The 24,167-nt window shown below is 37.4% G+C and overlaps 1 protein-coding gene across 2 annotated transcripts; it reads right to left on the reverse strand.

Annotated features, from left to right (window-relative positions):
• Window positions 1-549: 549 nt before the first annotated feature.
• Window positions 550-23,998, reverse strand: LOC148653857 (E3 ubiquitin-protein ligase RNF128-like). Of its 2 annotated transcripts, none has more exons than XM_088596837.1 (7): window positions 23,475-23,998; window positions 14,490-14,737; window positions 9,700-9,771; window positions 8,602-8,684; window positions 5,126-5,222; window positions 3,397-3,574; window positions 550-2,319 (listed from the first exon to the last, which is right to left on the reverse strand). In XM_088596837.1, exons 1-7 carry the CDS (start codon window positions 23,878-23,880, stop codon window positions 2,201-2,203), a joined length of 1,203 nt encoding a protein of 400 aa, XP_088452963.1. In that variant the 5' UTR covers window positions 23,881-23,998; the 3' UTR covers window positions 550-2,200. The 2 variants fall into 2 exon arrangements, with proteins under 2 accessions (XP_088452963.1, XP_088452962.1); XM_088596836.1 differs by lacking the exon at window positions 23,475-23,998 and adding an exon at window positions 20,268-20,876.
• Between the last annotated feature and the right edge of the window lie 169 nt (window positions 23,999-24,167).

Genomic DNA, 24,167 nt, shown 5'->3' on the forward strand with positions numbered 1-24,167 from the left:
TTTGTGAATAATTAGCTTGACCACAACACAAACAGCATCTTACTGGGCAAGAAGAATGCATGCTCTAATCCACTTTTAGATACATTATACAGATTAAACAGAATTTGAGCCTGACAAACAAGAGTCAAAGGCTTAAGTACCAAAACAGCTGGGGGTTTCTCTAGCTCTAAACAATCACAATTCTACATTCCCATTCATTACCTTTCAATTAATGATTACTGAAGATTTAGAGAAAGAAAAAAAGGGTGGAGTTTGTCCACACCTGCCCTAAGCACACATTAAACTAAAGTTTATATCCACTGACTGAACACTCAATGAAAACATATGAGAATTATAGAATTTGAACATGATAGTATTAATAATAACGTATATTAAAGTACTACAGTAGGTTTGGAACATTTTTGTCCAGGTGAAAGATGTGATCCTCTGTTTGGTCTAAGTCTTCTACTCAGTCAACCCAAAGTCATTAAAAAGTTCCAGAATTAATTATATCAGGCAACACTCTCCACAGTTCCCCAACATGCACACTAACCAATAAAAACACAGTGGAATAGTACAATAACAATTTTATTTACAATTTCAATATAAATTTTAATCATATGTACACCAGTTATTAATTTTCCCACACTGAAGTTAAGAAAATAACAGAACCAATACTATTTGTCCCTTATGTAATTTAAAAAAACACTTTGAAGAAATATTACTTAAGAGTGGACCTAATAGTTCAGTGTTAAGACAAGTCACAGTTTTTTAAAAAATATATTTGATGAAAGTCATGACAGCACAATAAAATAATTAGCAAAGTAAATAAAGTGCATGCAATCTGGGTTTGCAAATACTCAGTGAAATCATTCAAACATTTTACATTCCAATATTATGCATTAAATAGCTTTAGGTACCCATGTCTTCATAGCAGTTTAGTGGAGAAAGAGTGAGTTCCGTATTACTTTAAAAGACTCTTGCTCTGGAAGTCAGACAAAAAAAAAAACTTCATTTAAGATTTGCACATTATTAAACACCCTGTATAAACATTTCATGTACTGTTGGAGACATATTTAAGAATACAACCCATGCAAAAGTGTAGGGACTGATCCAACTCCAAACTTAAAAAAAAATTGAAATTGTATTTAAAAATAACGGAGATCATTATATAAAAATAGATGATCCTCTGAAAAGGTTTTGATAGTTTAAAAAATGTGTCACTCATTCTGGAGACAGAAGAAGGTTGGAGTGGCACAAGATTTACATAAGAAATTGCAAAGGAACTCCAGTAGGTGGAAGCATTTCACTAGTTCACTAGGAATCTATCTACTCTTGTGCCCATCTCAAGTCCACTTAACATGAAAAGTACAACTACAACCCGATACTTCCAGTCATGAAATACATGCATGGCAGCTTTCAGGTATAATAGGAAAATTCAAAATATTGCAATATACCAATAACTCAAAGGACAGTTTCACACAAAATCTGTTTTGCAGCACATAAAACAAAGAAACCCTCCATGTCATAAATACACCATTTTCCCTATATACTGAACTGTGCTTTAAAATGAAGTCTACTAGGGTTTCGGGCTTAGTACACATGAAAAAAACGATTTTTTAAGGAATCAAACCATTCAAACCACACTTGGGATAACAAAAGGTCTGAAAATGCAGATGCTATAAAAGTATCAAGATAGCTGTGGCTATCAAAACAACAGACTGGATTTTCTAAGCTACAGTATGTGAACAGCTTCAGGTTAACCACCTGCATTTTTATGTAACTGATGGAAAACTTTATTCATTAACTTAAAAATCCATGCAACTAAAGTGTTTGATTTGATTACAAGATATTTATCCCCCCCCCCCCCCCCAATTGGTAATTAGAGGACTATTGGCTTTTTCTGCAATTAAATCAAATCCTAAAATCAAATCAGTCAGTGTAGTGCTTTGCTACATTCCGTTGAAAGTAATGGAGAAGTATTTTCTTAATATAAAATAAAAAAGTGGTTATGCATAGGGAAAGTGAGTAAGTCAAGGTTCTTAAAAATGCATAGGCAGAAACACTTAGGAATTTCAATATTATAGTATTGGTTGTATTTGTTTTTAATGCAGCTGAATCTTCAGTTTTGATTTATCAACATGGAAATTTATGTGAAGTGATGCGATTGTGGCATCAATCCCATCAGTTCCCGATCCTCCTTCTTTTGCATTCATCGGCATTATGTCTTGGCCACATGAAGGTTGCTCTCGTCGCCTTCAAAGCCAAGGTTGTCATATTGTGGCTGGACGTTCACCCTGACTGCTCTGTCTTGAGGAGTCTCCTCATTCTGGCAGTCAACTGAAGCAAATGAGAACCAGCATTAATCAGCGATGGAAGACACCACAAGAAAGCCCTTAGACCTTGTAAACACCCATGGGTCATTGTGCATTCACTGGGATGCCACTGTGAATGTGTTCTAACATTATTTTGAAGAAGAAATGGCTGGCTGATCTTTCTCATTCAGAATATTGAGATTTTCAACGTACACCATTGTACCTGCGTCCCTACCTCTTTGGTACAGTAAGCTATAAAGCTTTAACAATGGAAAAATGAATACAATATTTTCACTCCCTCCTAGAACCTCTTACCATGTTGAGTGAACAGAATATTTCTGGCCTTGTTCCTCATTTAACCAGTCATGACAGTGGCACTATTCCACAATTCTGTGACAGTAGGAGCAAAAGTCAATGGACTGGAAACTAAAATGATCATACCGGCGATAAATACAGTAGTTATTATACTGTCACTACATTTAATGCTTGGACCTTCTTGTAGAGATTTTGTAAAGAAGTTCCACAGACAAACACAGTATGCCAAATAAATCACCCTTGTAACTTTTGTTCAAAGTGTAACAGTTATCTATGAAGTACAGCAGTATATCAGATTCACCTTAAGAAGGAAGTGAGACTCCCACAACTTGAACAGAATCAAATCTTAATGTCTTTAAACTTTAGGGAGCAAATATTTAATGGACACTACTTATCAGTTTAAGCCACAAATGAGATCACATGGCGAGTCGTCATATCCAAGGTATCTGGGTTATGCAAGTAAAACAAGTGTTTAAACAGGCGTTTTGGAATTTGTTTCTGGTTTGAAGTTTCTATCAGTATGCTTGAAAAAAGAACTTCCATATTCTAAATATACTTGTGGCAGGTCTAACATTTGACAAGTCAAGCAATAACGGCTGTCAGTAATATTTCAAATAATTTCAAAATAGTAATTTCAAAGTAGAAGAGCTGTTTAAGATTTCCAATAAGACATGTTGAAACAGATGTGTAACTTCATTCAAATAAAACTTTTCACTAGGCTTGCCAAATAAAGCAGGCCAGGTACTCATGTGCTCGTGCTTTGTAAAGATTTAATCAGAATGCTTACTTTCAAGTTCAGGGTGGTGCGTAGCTTCCGCATGTTCTTCTGTGTCTTGTACTGAAGCATAACCCGAGGACGCGGTCTCACTTCGGGGCTCTTCCTCGGTCATTTCTGGGGTACCACGGGTAAAATTCCTGAACTCTGGGGCAGTAGGTACCATAATACTAGGCTCTTCAATGTCAGGCTGCAAAGGCACAGAAGAGGCACAACGGAGGAGTTCACTTGCAGTAGGCTGTACTAAATCCCATACCTTTTTAGTTTCAGAGATTAGAAGAATGATGACCAACAAACGCAAAATTACTGAGAGACTGATTACCAAACAACCTGAGGGCTTTACCACCAAGACCATAACATCTAAAAATGAAAGGCCCATTTTAGGCCCATCTTGCTCATTGTTTGCTAGGAGCTTTCTGATTCAATCATTTTGTCCCAAGGAGTCTTGAAGGATCCTCAGGAATCTGCATTACCAAAATGGCCGGGCAGTTTTCCTTAGACTCCCATGGACTTCTGCATAAAGAAGTGCTTCCTGACCTGAATATGCTACCCATTTTTACTTGTCTCCTTGGGCCACTGTTTCACAGCTGGCCTCGGAGCAATCCTCTAGGTAAGCTTTAAAAATAGCTCTCAGGATTTAAAATACCTGTATCAAGTACCCTTGCAGTCTGCTTTGTCAACAACTGAAGAGATTCAGTTCAGCTACGGATAATATAGTATGCATCACAGATTCTCAAAGAAAGGCCAGAGTATTAAAAAAACAAAACAATCACAAACTGTGCATGTTCATGTTCTGTAGGAGGCCAGACACTTAGTATTCTGCTAGACAAATATCTGTCATAAATAGAAGATCCATTCTCCTTTGTCCCACTGAAATATAAATTACATGGATTACCAATCTTGAGCTCAAATGCATTTGAAAATTTAAAATGCGAAACTTAAAAGAATTAAATCCAGGTCATCACAATGATGTTAATCACCTCTGCCAAACACCATCCAATCATATCAAATGAACTTTTTCCATGATCTTCTTAACTTTGAAAGGTAACCATTTTGAACTGGTTGAGAACATGAACAGGCATAATTGAGTGGATAAGTGGATAGCATTCAGTAGTGGAGGGAATATAATAATAAATGAATTTGAAGGGCATATAAAAACAACTGAACCCAAGTCTGACTTAAGTTGTATAGAAGCTGACCATATAAATGCGATGAAGGAAGTTTGAGATTTTAATTTCCAGAGATCGTGTTCTTAATAGCTAAATATTAAGTGTAGATTTGCCTAGAAAACTAATTTTTAATAAATCTTCATTTTTCTATTGACTTCAACAGTAAGTTGCTCCATCACCTGTTCTTCTCTTTTATCATTTTATTAGCCTTGCGCAAATGGAAAACTTTGACCCTAGTTGTTTATTCTAGAAAAGCAAATTCAAGCTGAAGAGGAAGCAAGACCTTTGAAAAAGATCTTGATTTTCACATTAACGACAGTGGTGACAAATGAGAGAAACCGGAATGATTAAAACAGTGAAAAAACAAGGATTTCTAAAAGGTAGGATTCATAGGTAACTCAGGTCCACTTCACAGGTGTCCTTTAGGATGAGTTCAAATACTCCACAACAACTTTGTTTAAAATAATTCTGTTTAAAATCTACCTACTGTCTTCACTGGAAAAAAAAAAACAATTCATCAGAGGCTGGCCTCTTACTGGAGTCTTACTTGGCAACAGTGATCTAAAACCCACCTCAACTCCCAAGGCCTTCAGGATGTCACATTTACACATGGGACAGGTTCTGTGCTCCAGCAGCCAGGGCTCAATACAGGATTTGTGGAAAAAATGGCTGAAACAAAAAAACAAGAAATGTCTTCCCTTAGGTCCCGTCCATAAATAATCAGCTTCTCATTTCATTGGCAGGATTGCAGAAGGGTACAGTACACACCACTTCCAGTGCTAGAAATAATATTTCCACAATAAAACTCAAGGTTTAAAAATATAATTCTCATTTGTCATTCAGAACCATAAAACTGTAGGCGAGCATCCCTTAAACATACTGAAGATCAGAGAAGTTGCTTTCCCCATTAACATTAAATTGATGGCGGAAGGACTGAAAGCAACAACTGGAAATAGTCTTAATGATACAGTAGCTCACACTATACTTATCAAGAGCCCACCAATAATGAATGTGGCCAGTGTTTTTATCCAGATCAACTTCTATTTATATTCTTTACACAGCAGGAAACATTATCATCTGAGTGACTCATGTTGCTCAAGGGTACAACAGCACATGAGGACTCGGCAACAGTAATGAAGAATATCATATAGAAAGAGATGGAATAAAATGAAGACACTAACTACCAAACTGAACATCGGAGTGGCTTTTGACACTCCAAGTTTAGTTATGCCCACCAACGCCAATCCAAACCAAGCCTGCAAAACACTGCAGTTTACTTCCCGTTAAGAAAAAGGTGAAAGGGAAAGAGGTGTTAGTGGGGCCAGCGGGGGGCGCTCACCCTGCGGTCCATGTGGGTCCTAATGCCCCAGTATAGTGACGGGGACACTATACTGTAAACAGGCGCCGTCCTTCGGATGAGACGTAAAACCGAGGTCCTGACTCTCTGTGGTCATTAAAAATCCCAGGGCTCTTCTCGAAAAGAGTAGGGGTGTAACCCCGGTGTCCTGGCCAAATTTCCAATTGGCCCTTACTAATCATGGCCTCCTAATAATCCCCCTCTATGAATTGGCTACATTACTCTGCTCTCCTCCCCACTGATAGCTGATGTGTGGTGAGCGTTCTGGCGCACTATGGCTGCCGTCGCATCATCCAGGTGGATGCTGCACATTGGTGGTGGTGGAGGGGAGTCCCCATTACCTGTAAAGCGCTTTGAGTGGAGTGTCCAGAAAAGCGCTATATAAGTGTAAGCAATTATTATTATTATTATTATTATTATTAAAAACAAAAAAGTATTCCACAAATCTGAAAGACTAAAAACGTCCATCTAGTCCTTGCATTCAAATACTGTACCAACTAAAACAGTTCATGAGTTTATTTTCCTCCCTGTCAATGTACTTATCTTTGCCTGTGGATTGATCAGGTGAGCAGCTTTTTACTGTTAGTAATAGCTGTTATATGGATTTTAACAGTACAAAAATCGACAGAACGGAAAGCAAGAACCCTACACAAGCTGCTCTAGGAATGCCAACCCAGGTGAGATTCATCTAAAGGTCAGCCATCTGTGCCCCCAGATCTGCTTCTTAAAAAGCAGGACACCCGCCCCCCACACTTTCCAGGCAGCACAATGAAACAAAAATAATTAGATGCAACTACAGTAGCAATACTGTGCATTAAATAGAAACAAATGACTTAAAGCATAACTGAACTCTTTCTGTTGAAGACAAGACAAAAGTTAATGCCTTTAAGGACTTATCTGGTCTCTTCACAGTTAATGCAGTGGGCATCTTCAGAACAATGAAATATGAACCAGGGGACAAAAGTGGAAACTATGTGGAAATGCATTTTAGAAAGAGAACAGGACATCCTTTGACTTGAGGGTGAATGGAACAAGTTACTCACGTTGAAGTTGACAGCTTGGTTTTAAAGAAACCGCTAGATACTTGTATCAATTAGCTACCAACTACCAAAATGAGTTAGATGGTCCAGATGGCCTCCTTTCATTTGAAACCTTGCTTGAGTTCCTAAGTTAAATTTCTGTTCAGGCATTTCTGGTAGATATAAACGTTTTATGTTAAGGCAAAGCTTCTCTGAAACTCTGCTTCATTTCTTCTACCACTAACTTAGATTATCTCTAAATTGTGAATACGTCAATTATAATGCATTTTCAAAACATATGCAAACATATACCGTAGGAGGCATAGTGGCGCAGGTTAGCATTGCTCTCTCACAGCGCTGGGGGCCCTTGGTTCAATTCCTTGGGTGCTACAGTATCTGCAGGGAGTTTGTATTTCTCCCCCTGGGGAGTATAGTTCAAAGACGTACTGGTAGGTTAATTGACTTCTGGGAAAACTGGCCCTGGAGCGAGTGTGTGCATTTGCTTGCTGGGATATGCCCCCCCATCGCAATCCCTGTGAATTGGTTAGAAAATGGATGAATGCTAACATGCAGCACATAGAGATGGGTTAAAAAGACCAATATCCAAAGCCCCAATGAATATCTCTCTACCCTGAACAAGCTGCTCCTTCCAGTTTAGACTGTGTTTAGTGGTCTGTCTTTTACAATTCAATCAGGACGATGCTTCCCCCCACCCATCTGACATACTGCATACACACTGGTATCAATTAGACTTTGATAGTTGTCACAATCTTGCCTCATCACTGACAGGATTTTAAAATTTCAATTCCAGCTCTTAAATTCTGCAAATTATTTATTTCAAGAGGGACCTGTTGCTGCTATGAAAAATCTGCATGGAGATTATAGAAAATTAATTAATTAATTATAGACAATTAACACATGAGGTGTTTAACAGACCTTTTATCGATTTATGGATTAGATTACTTATTTCAGAGAGTAAAGGACCTTACAGATTAAAACATTTCTCTTAACCCCCGTTGCAAAGTGACAGCATTAGAATGGACTAAATAAGCACTTGGAAAATCAATGGGCAAGTACAACTGGCTGGAGTCCTTCCTGTGGACAACTTTAGACAATGACTTATGGAATACTAGAAAAGTATTGGCAGAGGCACCCTAGAAACAACAGGAAAACAGACCACTACTCAGATCAAATAACTACTCGACCTGCCAATTGCAAATTCTAAACCCAGCTTTGTTTGCTAGAGGTAGTGTCTGGGAAACAGTCACGAAACATACTATGTGGAATTTGCAATTGATATAATACAAATCCAGGTCACCCACTTCAATAAGGAAAGAAAATAAAACTTGCATTACCCCTTTAACCTTTACGAACGAAAATCTAAAGGAACAATCAAAACGCACATTACCAAATTTAACAAAGCCAGCCATTCCTCAATGAAGAGTGGCTTTAACTAAAGCTTGTTTATTACCCTTTTGTCAGATGCAGATTTTAATGAGCAGCACATTCCAACATTACCACCTAGAAATGTCTACAGAATGCTGCTCACATCTCAGGCAATGCCACTGCATGTATTAGTGTAAAGAACTTGCTGTACTTTATCCAGCAGATATTTAAAAAGAAATTTAAAAGCCAGATTTAAAAGCTAAACCTAGATCATGATCATACATACTTGCAAGTCAAGATAGAAAGAACATCCCCTGGCTTGTAGGCCTCAATGCAAACAGCACAAGCATCTGCGTCTGGTCCAGTTTCCTTAAAAACAAAATAATTTTACGTGGTAAAACAAAATGCAGATAAATTTCGATCCCGTCCAGCTTTGCAGAAATCTTAGTTAATATTTTACATTGCTGCACTCTGATGAAGGTTTTATATCTTTATGTAGAAGCACAATTTTACAGGGACCACCCACTGAAATTTTAGCCATTTTGGTTTACACAAACAGTTAATCCAGACCAATATGCAATTTGTAGTGCAAGAAGTGACCTTTTAGCTTTATGAATGAGTAGAGAGGAACAAAATATTTAAATGTCGGGGAGTCAATTAAATGTGATTGCTTGGTAAATGAGATTAAAGATGGGGCAAGAGGAAACATTCTTATCAGTTGTATTAATGATAGAAAATTTCAGTGAAGAATTTAAGTATAGTGTTGATGCTCAAAACATACATTTAAGTCCAAATTGTTCTTAACATCCAATAATTTTTACAGGAGTACCTAGCCCTAAGACCCTGAGATGAATATACTTAATTTCTAAGGGGTCAAAACCCAGCACCAATGAAAAGAGCAGGATGCCATGAAGTAGTAACAGTCAGAAATATGGCAGTGCCTTTACCTTTTCTGTTACATTATATTCTTTACAACACGATAAGTGTGAATGCCTTTATGTTTGTAAGCTGCAACTTAAGCGAACAGGGAAAAATAATTTATTTGCATTTTTTCCAATATATTAAACAATATACTAAATGTGACCTCACTATCACTTCAAAATGTATAACCGTTTGGAACTAAAAACTACAGACGTTGGTTACATGTTTCCCAAACGATACACCCTCTGTGTGATCGCCAAAAAATATGAACCTTTTTACTGATTAACAAAACAGAATGCCATTTCAAAAATGTAGTAAACCACCTTCAAAGGCATAAAATCTTTTTAAAAGATGCAGTAAAATTTTTAAAATGACAATGAAAGCATTCTAAAAATAAAGAATGCTGGAATTGACTGCAAAGTATACTATACAAGGGTCTGGTTGAATATGAAAAGTTCTTTACCTTATCTCCATTTTTCACAGTTCGAACTTGAAGCTGGCTAATGGCTTTCTTCGCCTCCGCCTTAAGTTGTTTCTGAAAGTAAGCAAACAGTACAGAACAGCCACATTTAATCTATCACATTCTGGTTTGGTGTATACAGTAGCTGTTACTCAAGCTTTTCCAACATCAAAATAGCATTTTAAAACAAGGTACTGTAGGAGATTTGCAGAATAATAAACAGCCAACAGAAAGATACGGTCCTTTGTCATTATTCTAGCAGGATAGTTAGTAAAATGATGTTAGTAAATTATTTACACAGTAAAAGCAAATTAGTGAAATAAGATAAATAAATGTCTGATCCTTCACAGCTCTTTGGCTTTAATCACTTTTTTTGTAATCATTGGCAAAAACACAGAGACTATGCGAAAAGAGGGGGTGACTTAAAACAGTGCTAGTATGGGTGAAAAAAAACACAATACCAATGCAAAAAAATACCTATAAACAGCATTTTCAGACATTTTAAATGTGAATTCATGCTGTGCTTCTCATTATTATCAAAAAAGAAGCTGCAAATTTATTCAAGAGCATTTCCCCATATTAGGTAAAATATACAAGGAGTACTATCTAGGGCTAAATCAATGCTGAACAAAAGGGAAATAAGGCAACAAGAAAAATTAAATCAGATTAAATCAAATCAGAGCACTGTTGTTCCTGTATATTTACTGCTACTTAGAACACTGAACTACCCTGGAAGAAGTGGAAAACAAAATTCAGATGAGGTCACAGAGTTGACAGGGAATCATCTGGGATCTTTACAATGCAAGTGTATTTCCCTTGCTGACAAGGAGCATAACACAGCCTCCGTTAGGGGAACCTAGTGTTTACGTGATCGAAGTATTCCCAGGAAACATCTTCTGGAAACATTACATCACCTTATAGTGAGGCAGATGGTTCTAGGAATGTGGGGTCTGCCAAACTCAAGTCTGAGTTTATCACTGCAGGCCGACTGCAGAGCTCGTACATTTAAAAACCAGCAGATTCCAAAATGCACAACAGCCTAGCCACCAACTCAGCAATTTTCCCCGAATGAGTAACAATTATTTTTGAAATGTTGTTATTTAATGTACATGACTAAGGCAAGAGAAAAGCATTACCTCCATCAGGGAAAAATCAATCGCGTAGCAAAAGGCACTTAACACTTCACTTGGACTGCAGTTTGAACAATTCAAGTTGAACCAAGGAAAAGCTTAGCTGAGGGGTCTTCAATCTTGGTTCCATACCCGCTGAAACTTAATTACCTATTTGAAGCCTAAATTGAAATTTGCTCGTTTGGAATATTTACAAGATTTTGTTTTTAATACTGCAATGTTTGGGAGTTCATTTTCAGTATGAAATGCAATAGTTCAAAGGCCGCTTATAAACACTTTTAAGAATGGGAAAGTGTCAAGCAGTTCCAATTAACCCTATTATTAAGTTAATTAAGAGTTCAATGGTGTGACAGAGCTTGGTAACAAAAACCAGCGGGTGTGTAGGCCTCCAGCACTAGAATTGGGGATTGGGAACCCCTGGCTTAGCTAGCAATTAATTACTCGTCAACTGAAAAGAAATTAGAAGCTTGCAAACTGCTTAAAGCCAGACTAATAAGAACTGAAGAAAAGCCTTCATTAAATACATTCTGTTTGAAACGTGTGAAAACTTTTACACTAAAGGCTTGTTACCACCTACCAATGTAGTGCTTTTTGTCTTTCTGTTTTCCTGATAAATAACAGTTTTGTCAGAGAACACTGCATGGAACACAGATTTTACATGCAACTTGCTTTGTGACCACGACTCATAGCTCAGCAGGTTTGAAATTAAAATAGGTACACACTCCAAATTTACTTCTCACTGACCACATATTTTCATTCCTAATTCCAGGTTTGTCATTCACACACACTTCTGCGCGTTCTGACTGGGATCAGCTCTTAATCAACTCCTTATCGGAATGAATAATTGGTTTCATAAAATGTTAATCCAGAATTTCTAGCAGCTGAAAATACTGACTAATTTTTAGATGCTCTTTAGAGGGGGGGAAAAAAGAATAGCCAACTTTAGGAAAAAGCAAGGCTGCATTCTGTACGAAATATTTAATACATTATATCTGCATAGCTCCTTCACAACAGCTTGCTATGTTTCACTGCCCTGCAGAGTGGGCGAAGTACAAATCATTTGAATTACTGCATAATGGAATAATTTTCATCTCTGAGGCCCCAGGTCCACTCTGAGAAGACTAAAATATTGGCAAAACAACACTGGACCTGCGAATAATGTAGCAATTGGATAAGAAAGACATTTGTCTTTATGGTCAACGTGGGGAGAAACAACTTGGCTCATTATAAGTGTTGGCAGAAGGATACCCACTCCGCAGTAAATACCATACTGTGCACCACTCCAAGTTTTATTCCATTATTGGCAAGGCATCCAGTTATGGAATCTGTCCTGAGCATGTTGCGTATCTATAGGTACTGAATACTAGATGTACAACAGGGTACATCTGGATATAATGTCTTTCACAATACAACAAAGAGCAAATTACCAAAAAGGCTATTGAAAAGATTAGCAGTGATTGCCAAGTCAAATAGTTTCAAATGGTACAGGCAGTTGCTGCTAATTCCCAAATAAACAGAAGCCAGGCTGCCAACAGAGAAAGGTTTCTGAGCTAAAATACCTACAGAACTCCTGTCCATTCTGGACTTTCCTTATGTTCAAAAAGCCGAAGTCAAAAATGAAACTGTCAAATCTTTACAATGAGATTTGTGGTAGTAAAGAATGCTGGGAAGCTACACTTCAGTTCTGTATTTATAAGCTAGGGAGCAGGGGGTTGCTGGGGGTTTCTTTCTCCCAAACAATTTTTTGGAACAGCACCAAAAAAGCACTAACAAGGATCTTTTAAAATACACCTCATTATATCATATTATACATCAAAACATGAAATTCTAGTTCAGTAAAAAAAGCTGGTAGAAGGAAGTTCAAAACTGGAAAGTTAAGAGAGAAAATCAAGTAAAAAATTTAATCCATAGTACTACAAATGGATTTATAGAAGCAAAAATGAATAACTTTGGACAAATGCCTCATATAAATCGAGTCAATGGTGAAAATAGGACAATTAATCAAATTGCAGGACCTTGCATTGTTAGACTGATCCACATTTGCAGGCTGTGGAAAACCCTAACCAGGACTACAGACTGCATAAGTAAAGCTCTTTATTTTTTGTATTCTTACATGTCTGGTTTCAACAGGGAGACCAATGTAGATTACAAGTATCTAAGCATTATATCATCTTAAATGCAAAGCGAGATGCGGAACCTGCACAAAAATTTAAATAAGTTTTTCAAGACTGATCATTGATCACAGAATACAAAATGATATACCATGTGTGTAACAACGGCCACAGTAGGATTCTAACTCTGACAGGATCAAGACTAACATTTAAAGGATATTCAAGCAGGGAAATACAATATTTCATTTCGAATGAAAAACTCTGGTAAAAGGGTCTTACTGTATATCAAAATTGGATTTTTAGAAAATACTGTATTTTCAAGCCCTAACCAAGAGATTCTTTAACATTACTTAATGGGAATACTGATAAACAGGAAATATCTGAACCAAAAATAAGTAGACATTCAAAACTCTTATGACAGTGGCTCCCACCTGCTTACATAATAATTCCTCATGACTAATCAGATCTGTTCAGACCAGCCAGACTAAGAAGATCTGAATCACACTGCACTGAAGCTGGAGTTTAGACCTACAAAGAAAGTGCTAAAATTATTAAAGTCTACTCTTAAAAAGCTAATTAGGCATTAAATTGAAAGAGTCGAGAGACTCTAAAATAAATGTTAACTCCAAAACACTTAATCAAATTTAGTATTTAAAGGGCACTTTCCAAGTTTAAGTTGTCTGTATTATGTCTTTCTTTTAAAGTTGAAGAAAGATGTTGCATAATTCTGGAATGCTCCGAGTTGTTTAGCAAGTTTTTCTTGTCATGTACTGTAAGTACACAGTCAAGTGATGTCCGTATCTGTTAAGCTATTTTAACAGTTATCACCCGTATTACCCTTTAGACTTAAAGTGTAAACATTGTTGAAGAAAAACGTCATTTACTGTACTATAAGCGTTTCTTAAAAGCACAAGGTCAAAAGCTCCTTGCTCCAAAGTTTTGTTCTCCCCCCAGAATTAACTCTTGATATACCATCTCAATTACCGGTTTTACCATGAAAGAGGCTATAAACAATCTATAGGGAAGTGTGCTCTTTTCAAACAGAGAACAAGACACACAAAAGAGTTCCTGCAGTCAGTAACAAACAGCCCTGCCTGACTGTCAAAGCTGAGATCATCACTTTTTTTCCCCCAGACATGCCTGAATTAAATCATTAGATCATTTAGCTACTAAAAACCAAACCGGAAGGCCAAATGCTCTCTTCTTCTTTATAGACTACCTCCAGGACTGCTGTAAGATTCACCATGCAATCTAATGTAAGAATAAATCTGGACCCGAAATCACATCTTTAAAAAAGGGTCAATCTAAACCAGAGGTCTTCAACATCTCATGCTTTAGACTTCCCTTGATTCAACAAAATATTTGCCCAAGTGATTGGTTACTCACAGGTTTTCCCAAATTTGCAAGTTTAATATGACCTAAAATACTAACTGGATTTGAGCTCTCCAGTACCCCTGATCTAAGGTCTTTAAATCTGAAGTGGGGATAAATCCCTCCTTTGGAATAAAAGATCTCAGCCTTTCTGGTTACTTGGCAGTGAAGAGGCATTTACCTGCTTGCGATTCTGTGCTCGCATGCTGCTGAACCGGCGAGCGGAGTAGAAGATGAAGTAGCCTACAGTGGCGGCCGTCACAATGAAGAAAGAGATGGACACGAAGAAGACCGAGTAGTGGCTCATCCAGGGGCCATGCTGCCTGCCCACTTCAATCGTCATGGTGACCTGAATGCCGCTCCTGATCAGACTTACAATCTCCAAGCCCTTGATGTTCCCCACCATGATGGCAACGGTGTTTCCTGTCCCTGCAATCAAGCAGACAAAAGAGAGCATGACTTCCCAGGTCACCGGATTATCTGGAGAATCTAGGGGCTCAGTTTGTCCCATTGATCAAGTGTAAAATTGTTTATAATTTATCAACAGCAAAAGACACACATTCTGTTACAAAACGAAAATACTTAAGATAAATTAGAAAGTTAATATTTGAAATGCAATGTCTGAAGAGCAGGGCATAAAAGGTATAACCAGTGACATTAGTTCAACTGAAAAAAGAATGAAAATCAGGAAACAATGGGGTCTGGATTTAAGAAGTCCTGTGCTTGACAGAAAGGACATAATGGACCAGGAAAACTTTAACCAAGTACTCGTGTTGTACAGAGTAAAAAAAAAACTTAAAAGGCTGATAATTCTTACAAAATAGGCATTAAATGAACTTTAGATGCTGTTATGAATTAGCATGCCTGAAACATAGACCTCTAGAATCCTTTTTTTCCCCATATTTCCATTGCTTTCCTATAAATAATATTTTACTTTGAGAAATGAACTAGCAACCAGCAAAGGGTTAACCTCACTATGGAGCACAACTTCCTGAGTCATGCTCAGGTTTACAAAACACACCCTAGCAGGAAATCTACATACCAGGCACCTGTTGTAAGGGCAACTGTCGTTAAGGTTACTTTCTCTAGTAAATGCCTTACAATAAACTGCCTGCATTAACTACCAAATATTATACTCCCTCCATAAAAGAATAAAACTTTGACCCCTTTACAGCATTTTTTATTCCATCACATACACTGTATACAGAATGATCAAAGGTAGATTATCTGATCAAGCTTTTGAGACAGAGGGGAATTATCAGGCTTACTCACACAAAGTAAAGTGAAACAAACAAGATTTTTTCGAAGTGTAACATTTCAATACAAGTTAAGATGGGGGGGGGGGAACTCCACTTTGGGTAAAGTTTGTTACCTTTACATCAAGGCCTTCTTATAGCGCTCGCAGTATGGCCTTTTTAGGCCACCTTATATAAACACATGAGCCCAGTCAGCAAAAATGTTTGAGTCTTTACTTTTCTTCTTCAGACACTTGCCCCAGATAACAATGTGCCACCTACTCTGTGTTGAATAGACTTCAAAACAAAGATCTGGGGTTATAAAAATGGAGAACACAAGGCTTCACCAGGAAAGGAACACAAAATTAACCGCTTCATCCTGTGCTGCTGGCAAACGAACCACGTGAAACAGCGTGTAAATGGTTGTCACCGCAGCAAAATGTAAAAAAGCGGGTTTGTTCACATCTCTGGATGAGTAAGCCAGCTAAACACCCACAGTCTTTAACTGCCCCATGAGGAGAAGGAATTAAAGCAGAAGCCCTGTGTGTGATGATAATGAGTAACGATCGGGCCTGGTCTCGTCTTAACCATCAGACGTTCATTCATTAAAGGAAAGGAACCGAAACTGCCTTTGGGAGAATCGCTGATTTCATGAGGGAAAAACATGAGACCTCAGGCAAAAAAAAACAGCTGCTGGCTCAAGGACTGTTTTGAAAAGAGTTAAGAGTCTGAAAAACAAACAGACTTAGCGCTCTTGGAACAGACAATAATTTTGATTCGGAACAAGAAAAATAATCTACCACCAGTTTTTAAATAAACACTTATAAATAATACAAATTTATATGTGAAATATCAAAACTTCAAGCTTCCAACACTGAAAGGAACACTTACAGTGGGACTGTTATTTCTAAACTATACACTGAGGTACTGCAGACAAAAACCCACTCAGATTTGTGATATGTCCATCAAAAAATAAACCTAATCCATGAACCATCCATAAATGTACCAAACTCTCAAGCTTGGGTGAAAATTTTAAATGAGGTACAACTGGAAGACAGCATTGTGTCTTTTATAATAAGTTTACCATCTACAATACTTGTTTCTTCATGCACTTGACTGGTTTTCCTGCATTCTCAAGTAACCTACAGGGTTTCAATACAGACGAGTCCAGACTACAGCTCAACAGGGAATCTTCACCTGCATCTACTGTACTACCACTTCCTTAAAAGGGGGATGAAAAAATAGTGAAATTCACCACGTCAACATCTCAAATACGGCATATTTTAAAGGATATTTTTCCTCATTATAGGGATGAAATGAAATCCCACTTCAATGTTGAAAAAAGTTCAACACTAAAAACATTTAACAATTGTTATGTTTTATGGCACTATGTTTTAGAGGCATACTGCTACTTTCACTACAGTCAAATGTGATAAAGCCGATGTTGGAAAAATTCCTAACTTATGCTGCAAAAGGTGGCTAATAACCTTGTCCTTAAATTCAAATCCAACTGAGGACAGATTAAAATAAAGCAAATATAACTAATTATAATTATTACAAGCTTCATCAGTGTTCCTACCAGCCTAATACAAGGAAATATCCTTACAAAATTTTGGTTGCATCAGACAGGGGCTTTCAATAGAATATGTTTCATTTTAACAGCATGAGAAAAGAAAACTTTAAACACTTTTCACAGATATGCTGAGTAACTGTGGAATTTAGCCTCAACAGCTCAATGGTACAAATGATTACAGCTCTACAAAGACAGGCACACCTCAGAGATGAACTTGAACAACCACAAATTAAACTTGATTTATTAGCCTATTATTTTCATTCAAAATTGGTAGTCAAGGCAGAGAAAACAATTGATCACTGTATTTATTGTAATAAACAGTAAAAAGGCTCATGGGTGTGGAGTGTAAATGTATTTTGCTCATTTCAACCTGGTGTCCAACACAAAAACATCATTCTCCTTTTCAAACTGTACACTGTACTTAAATCTCTTGCAACACAAAAAATTAAAGTGCATATTCACGCGTTAAATGTTCTATTGTCGTATTTAAAACAAAAGGTGGGATCATTTCTACTTATGGGCTTTTCCTGAAACGTGTGCCAGAAACAGTCGTCAACAGGAAGATGAGCTTCAATGAATCTATTGTGTTTTTCAAAAGCTTGGGGAGAGAAAACGTGGATGGAGCAGTTTCAGATTCCTACCCTGAAACACTAGAGGTTATAACATAGGAACAGGTCACAGATAAAATACACACGAGCTGTTCCTTATGTGTAAAACTGCAACAAGACAACAGTCTCAAAAGAACAGGCTGAAGGATTAGGTTTTGGAGCATGCCAGAGCCGATGATCTGTCACTGTGGGTAGGGGTAATGACACATGCATGATCCTGTGCTTAAACTGCTTTATTCAAGATTTGCAAAGTTATAAAATGAACATATTGCAACATTTCACAAACGGCAGACGTGTCAACGAGAGCTCCATTCCCATTGACAATCAACATGTTCATGTCATCTCTTCTTCAAGATGACAAAATTGCTACAGTCTACTTGGGCTTTTAAAAAAATAGTTTGAAATCCTTAAAGAAAACACTGGACCACACCCTTGAAAAACATTATAGTACTATATATACTAATAGTACAGTATGTGAACAAGTGAGCCTGACAGTGGTCTAAATGGCAAAAGAAATAAAATTAAGAGGTCATAAGGCACATACTGTATAGCAACTTATTTAAACCATGACAAGCAGATGAGATGTTCTAAGTTTCCAAAGCTTGAATCAAAAGGTAAATGAGTTTGTAACCGTTATGATGGGAGATTCTTCTAAATGCAAAGTAAGCTCCGTGACATCATAAACACCTGATGGGTTTCAAACGTGTACATCAGGCGAGTTGACACAGTACATTCAAAAACAGGCAAAATAGATTTACTTTTCTTCCGGGCTCACCTGTATCCTACACCACACAAATTACGGAGACGTGAACACAAACACACACAGGAGAGCATTCTTCTGGGAGCCAGATCCTGGGGTCCATATCAAATATTAACCAAGGATTTTAGTGGGCTCATTAAAAAAGAAACATGGTCAGCACACTGGTCTGTTAAAATATGAACAACCTCCCTTTTCTTTAAGATTTTTAAAACAAAGTAAACAGCCGAGTGAGAGCTGGGTTACCTTGTACCATCCCTGCAAAACAAAGGAACACCCTATAAAAAGCCAAAGGGGAATATTAAGAATTGTAATTTAACAGTTGTGGAAAACAAAGGTCTGACCAGAAATACTCCCTCCTAAAATGTAGCTTTACCATTAAAGTCTGTGGGGTTGGAGCCACAAGTAGCCTAACATTAAAGTCCGCACGGAATCTCATCAGATAGCATCTTGCCAGTCATTAAAGGATGCTTGTCAATACCCTTGACATGACCCAAACTGGAATAATGTAAACCAAACAGGATTAAACTGTTCTGTCATGCTTGACAAGATCACCTAACTATCACTACACTCCTGGCTAGTAAGATTACAGCTCGAGTGCCCGATGAGGATTACTACAAATATAAAAGCTCAACCTGCTTTGCTAACCTTTACTTTACCAGGTCCTCAAATGTGGACCATCTACTGTAGGCCACCCGTGCACAAGAAAGTTTAAAATTCATATAGATCATGACCCAAGAAATACTGTACATCACGCAGTACCAATTCACATACATAATCCGTGAGAACATTTAAGAATAACAAATACTCCGAGAATTTGAAATAGGTGTAGGAACTTCCGTTATCGTATAATGCAAGTATTTTAAACAAATTATTCTATTAAAGCGAAATGTATAAAATTAGGCTGGTAGACTACAGTATATAAGGTAACAGTTAACACAACAAGCTTTTAAAAGTAGATCTCAGACCCTGAGTTTGGGCTGCCTAGTGTTAAAACTAGTTTAACGGGTAGGCACTACTGTCAGCAGGGGGCTGTGAATCCAATCTATAATGTTAAATTCCTATTTTAGTTTTCCAATGGTCAAAATCATGCTAATCTACAACGCTCATCCTCAATACAACCACAATACCAGTTCCTGCTGCTGTATTTTTCCATACAAAATCAAAGTCTGAGTTACTTGAACACGTCGTAAGTAAACTTTACATAAAGAAACAATCCTACTGTGATAATGCTGATAATGACAGAGCTCTACACAACTTCATCCACAGAACAGTGTCGCTAATGAACATCTAGTGTAGGGAACAAGCATCGGATCGATATTAAATGTGTCTTTATACTGTATTGTACACAGTGTATCGATCTTAATCCGTACAATACTACCTCAAACAAAATGTACTGTATAAGGGGTGATGGACAGTCAGGAATAAAGGAGTATAGACTTAAGTAAATTACAGAACTATATGTGTATATACAGTAATCTGTATGCTTTATTGGCCGTTAATAAACTTAAGGCTCACCTCATTTGTAAGGCTGCTTTTCGTAGTGGTACTGTAGTACAGTACGCATACAATACATCGGACAAGCCCAAAAACTACGAATTTGCCGAACCCAACTCAATAAAGAGCAAAGCGCTAACATAAAAATAACAATTCACAGCGCAATACAGGGGGGTAGACTTTCAGCCTCAGAAACTCGTTTGCATTCTTATACAGAAAAGAACCCATTGTTTTAAAGACAAACACGAGCTGGTTAGCACAGAGCCACCTGTGTTTACACATACTGTACCTGGGTGAGACATCTGAATGACCCGATTTTCGGATTCGGGGTCGTTATTATAGATTACCACGCCAACGGCTCCGTTTTTCGCCGCTATATTGATCTTCTCCGTAAAGGTGCATCCATTCCCGCGTTGGATCAAAGCAATCCATTCCTGACCGCGAGTAGGAGCTTGATAAAAAGTATCGGGATCACAGCCGTGCACGGGTTGCGGCATAACAACTTCCCCAGTTACTGAAGCTTTTGGCGAATCCTGGCCATAGAGTCCGCTTTCGTCCTTTTGCCACACTGTTTCATTAGTTTCGGGGTCAGTGAACGATATGTTCACAAGTGCGGTGCAAAGATAACTCGCTTCAGAAGAAGAAAACACCGACACCACAACAGCTGCACACAACCACAGATAGAAACGCGGCACTTGAAAGCTCATTCTCGTTCTTCAGCTCACTGCGAGACGGGTCCCGTTCAGAGTGAAGTTAAACGTTGAACACGAAAGAGCTTTAGAAAAAAAAAAGTTAAATAACTTGGAACAAATTGTTTTCTTCCACCAAGCCTCGGTCACCGGTCGCCACTGACAGGTGCACTAGTTCATTTCGACCAATCGAGCTGTTTCTTCTTCTCGAGAGGTCAAATTGCCTGTGAACACACCCATTGTTTCTTTAAAGGGGCAAGTTCATTTCTCGGCGAGAGGCTACCCGTGTCTTATAAACAGCTCAATAAAACGTGTCCTGTCTTGAAAACCTGAGGACTGGAAGGCTATTAACTACTGATCTTGAATCACTTGATGCATGCAAGTCTAACCTGGCCTTCACAGTATTTCAGATGCTGAAACTTGCGTATTGTTGGTTATTTTTTTTTACCAACTCTAACACAACTACTATACTTTCTTTCTGAGCTAAAATATTATTTGGATGTCATTAATCTTTCGGAGCAAATTAAGATAAGTAGAAGTACAGTGGCCTAAAATATTTGCTTTGAACGCCATTACAATACGTTTTCAGTGTTTTATTACGTCAGGGTCAAATGAAAGACGTAGGTTTAAATTCTCATACGGAACCTCATGGTATATTAATTGAAATATGTTTTTTTTTAACGGTCACTTGATTCAGTTATAAAAAGCGACTTCATTTGTATTTCCCTAATGTTAATACATACAAAGAAAATCTCTAAAGTAGTTCGTTTGCAACGCAGTAAAACTAATTACGGTTTACCAGAAATTAAGAGCTCGTCTCCCCCTCCCGGTCAATGTTAAAAATTACTTTGGAAACTTGTAGTGCAGAATTTTTCCATCACTGTGAGAAATTAAAAACTCCAAACGTTTTCTAGCCATACGTAAGTATACTGAACATTTTGGTAATTTCAGTAGAAAATGTGAAACTGGTATCTACTGCTGACCAGTACACTCTAGTTTTGAGTGTTTCAAAACCAGTTTCATACAGCATCACTTGAATGAGAATTTAAATTTTAGACTGCTTCTAACGTAGAGGTTGCGATCAGTTTAAACAAATTCATACCAATAAATACCAGCTGAGATCATTAGAAACCGGTTGCTAATTTCGACAGGACGCAGTTGTAGTTTCCACAATGGCAGTTTACAACAGCGGAACAGAGGTTTCCAACCGTAGTCATGGAGTTCTCGTTGTTTTATAATTATAAATTATATATTATAATTATAAATTATATAATTGTGATTTTTAAAGATTAAGAACACTTATTTGGATTAATTAAGCAAGTAATTTGTTCATTTGACGGAGTTACGGCACTTCGGAGATATAAAGTGTATTCTGTTTTTTTTTTCATAAATCTCTGAGTATGATCCCATTTAATTTTAATTCTTTTAATTTTATAGACTGCCTATAAAACCCGTTGGATAGAGGCTCAATTGGAACAGGGTAGGAGGCCCATGTAAAAGTATTGCATTGACTGCACACGGCCCCCCTCTCTCCCGTTGCTGACGGGGAGTATTCATTTCATGAAAGGATAGAGAACAGAAAACAGGTAGCGTTTTCAATACCAGTGTTGCCGAGTATACAACGTGATTATAAGAGTAATAACTATTTTTGTTATAATGCCGCCTAAATGGGTTACTAGAGTCCCTTCGCATTTAGTGTTACATAGTGTTTGTGCTTATGTTTAAAAATGAAAATGTAACAACCCCTTTTCTTTCATTTAGATAATTGTTCTATTTCCCATATTGTTTCAATTCTACAATACTGTTTGCCCAAAGCAACGTAACCTCTTCGTGTGATTTCTAAATTTAGTCTAAGGTTGCTGTAATTGTCCATATTTGCATGCTTACGGACAGTCCACTGTTGAATACTCTTTACTTTGCAAGGAGAGGCTAGGGCACAGTAAATATTTTTTCATAGATTGTAAATTCGTCATAACTGGCATTCTTCCTGACCTTAACAGTTACAGTTGGTACCAAAGTTTCCTTCACAGTCATATTCAAATATTAGCAAACTAAACAACATGTAACAGTACTGGTGTTAAATCCATTAAGGCAACTTTTTGAACTGCCTTGTAAATGTCAATTCAATGGCAGAGAGAAACCCTTTTTTCTTTAATCATAATACATAATTTTAATATACTGTACTTTTTATAACATACTCTGTTATTTTGCAGTCACAGATACTTGCACCCTGACCAGAACAACTTCAATACAAGATCTGTTTATTTTACTATATTATTATACACAAAGTTTCTAAACAATAATGAATTACCTATTCAGATATTAACTCTTGCCGTATGTACTATGCAGTAAATGTCCTGACAGAACACTAGAACTACATTAAAACTGTAATGTTTTTTTTCTCCTCTCCTGCTTTACACATTACTACAAATGTATCTATCACTGAAAATGAATCCTATTGCAATATTTGATTCCTCAAGAAAAAAAGTGAATGAAAGTATCTTAACTCCAGACTCAACAGATACAGGTAGTAACTGACTGTATAAAGATCCTTGTAATTTAATATGAAGTACACAGTTACTTTTGAAACCTGTCCTCAGTGCTTCAGGTAAATTCAGAATAAATTTCTTAGGATCTACAGAAATTATGAAGGCGGTAGTGTGTATCTCTGATACAATATTCACATTATACAAAAATCTTAAAAACTGCGAACTGTACAGTTAAAGCCAATAAATTGGAACAATAAAATGAAACGCAAAGCGGGACTTTTTATTTTTTTTATATAAAACTGTCTACACCATACTCACCATAATGTATCATGGGACTTGTCTCATTGCCAGTGCCTTCGATGTTATAGATCACAACTGCTGAGGCTCCTCTCTCGGCTGCTATGTTGACCTTTTCTGAGAAGGTGCAATTCCCTCTCTCAATCAGAGCGATCCATGGACCTCCAGTGCTGTTAAATTGAGTGTCAGAGCGACAAGCTAATGGATCAGAGTTTGGGATTTCCACCACCCCTTTTGCTCCCGCCAGAGGAGAATTCAACCCATACAGTCCGCACTCACAGATCTGTCTCTCAGTCTGGTTGGTATGAGGATTCTTGTAGCTAATTCCAACAAAGGCTGTCCAAACAACTGTAGCTTTAACATGGCTCTTGATAATGCACACAGAAAACCAGAGCATCAGAATGTAATATTGACTTCTTTTATCCATTTTACTTAAAATACCTACATAGGTAGGGCTTTTACAAGTATATTTTGTGCGTGCTAATCTAAGGCTTGCACTGTCAAAGCAGTTGCTGTCGGTAAGCTGATACCTCTTTGGTAATGTAAGCTTTCTCTACGTCAGCTTTAGTTCCTGTTATCTTAATGGACCTTGATCATTTGCTTAGAGATTTTTTTCTAAAGCACAGGATTTAAAGTGAAGTTTCCATAATGCTGGAATCCACATTTGACTTAAGTTGTCAAATTATTTACAAAACATCCTTAGAAATTAGTCAT

The sequence above is a fragment of the Lepisosteus platostomus genome, chromosome 10 (genome assembly GCF_059453375.1).
Source record: "Lepisosteus platostomus isolate fLepPlt1 chromosome 10, fLepPlt1.hap1, whole genome shotgun sequence".
NCBI lineage: Eukaryota > Metazoa > Chordata > Actinopteri > Semionotiformes > Lepisosteidae > Lepisosteus > Lepisosteus platostomus.

What these genes read in the sequence shown, in the direction of transcription:
- LOC148653857 (XM_088596836.1), bottom strand. Translation starts at nt 20,685, where the DNA reads ATGAGCTTTCAAGTGCCGCGTTTCTATCTGTGGTTGTGTGCAGCTGTT. An exon ending in CTGTGAAAAATGGAGATAAG is followed by an intron (nt 8,685 to 9,699) that starts GTAAAGAACTTT and finishes TTTGTTTTTAAG; the next exon opens with GAAACTGGACCAGACGCAGA. An exon ending in GCACCACCCTGAACTTGAAA is followed by an intron (nt 2,320 to 3,396) that starts GTAAGCATTCTG and finishes CATTTGCTTCAG; the next exon opens with TTGACTGCCAGAATGAGGAG.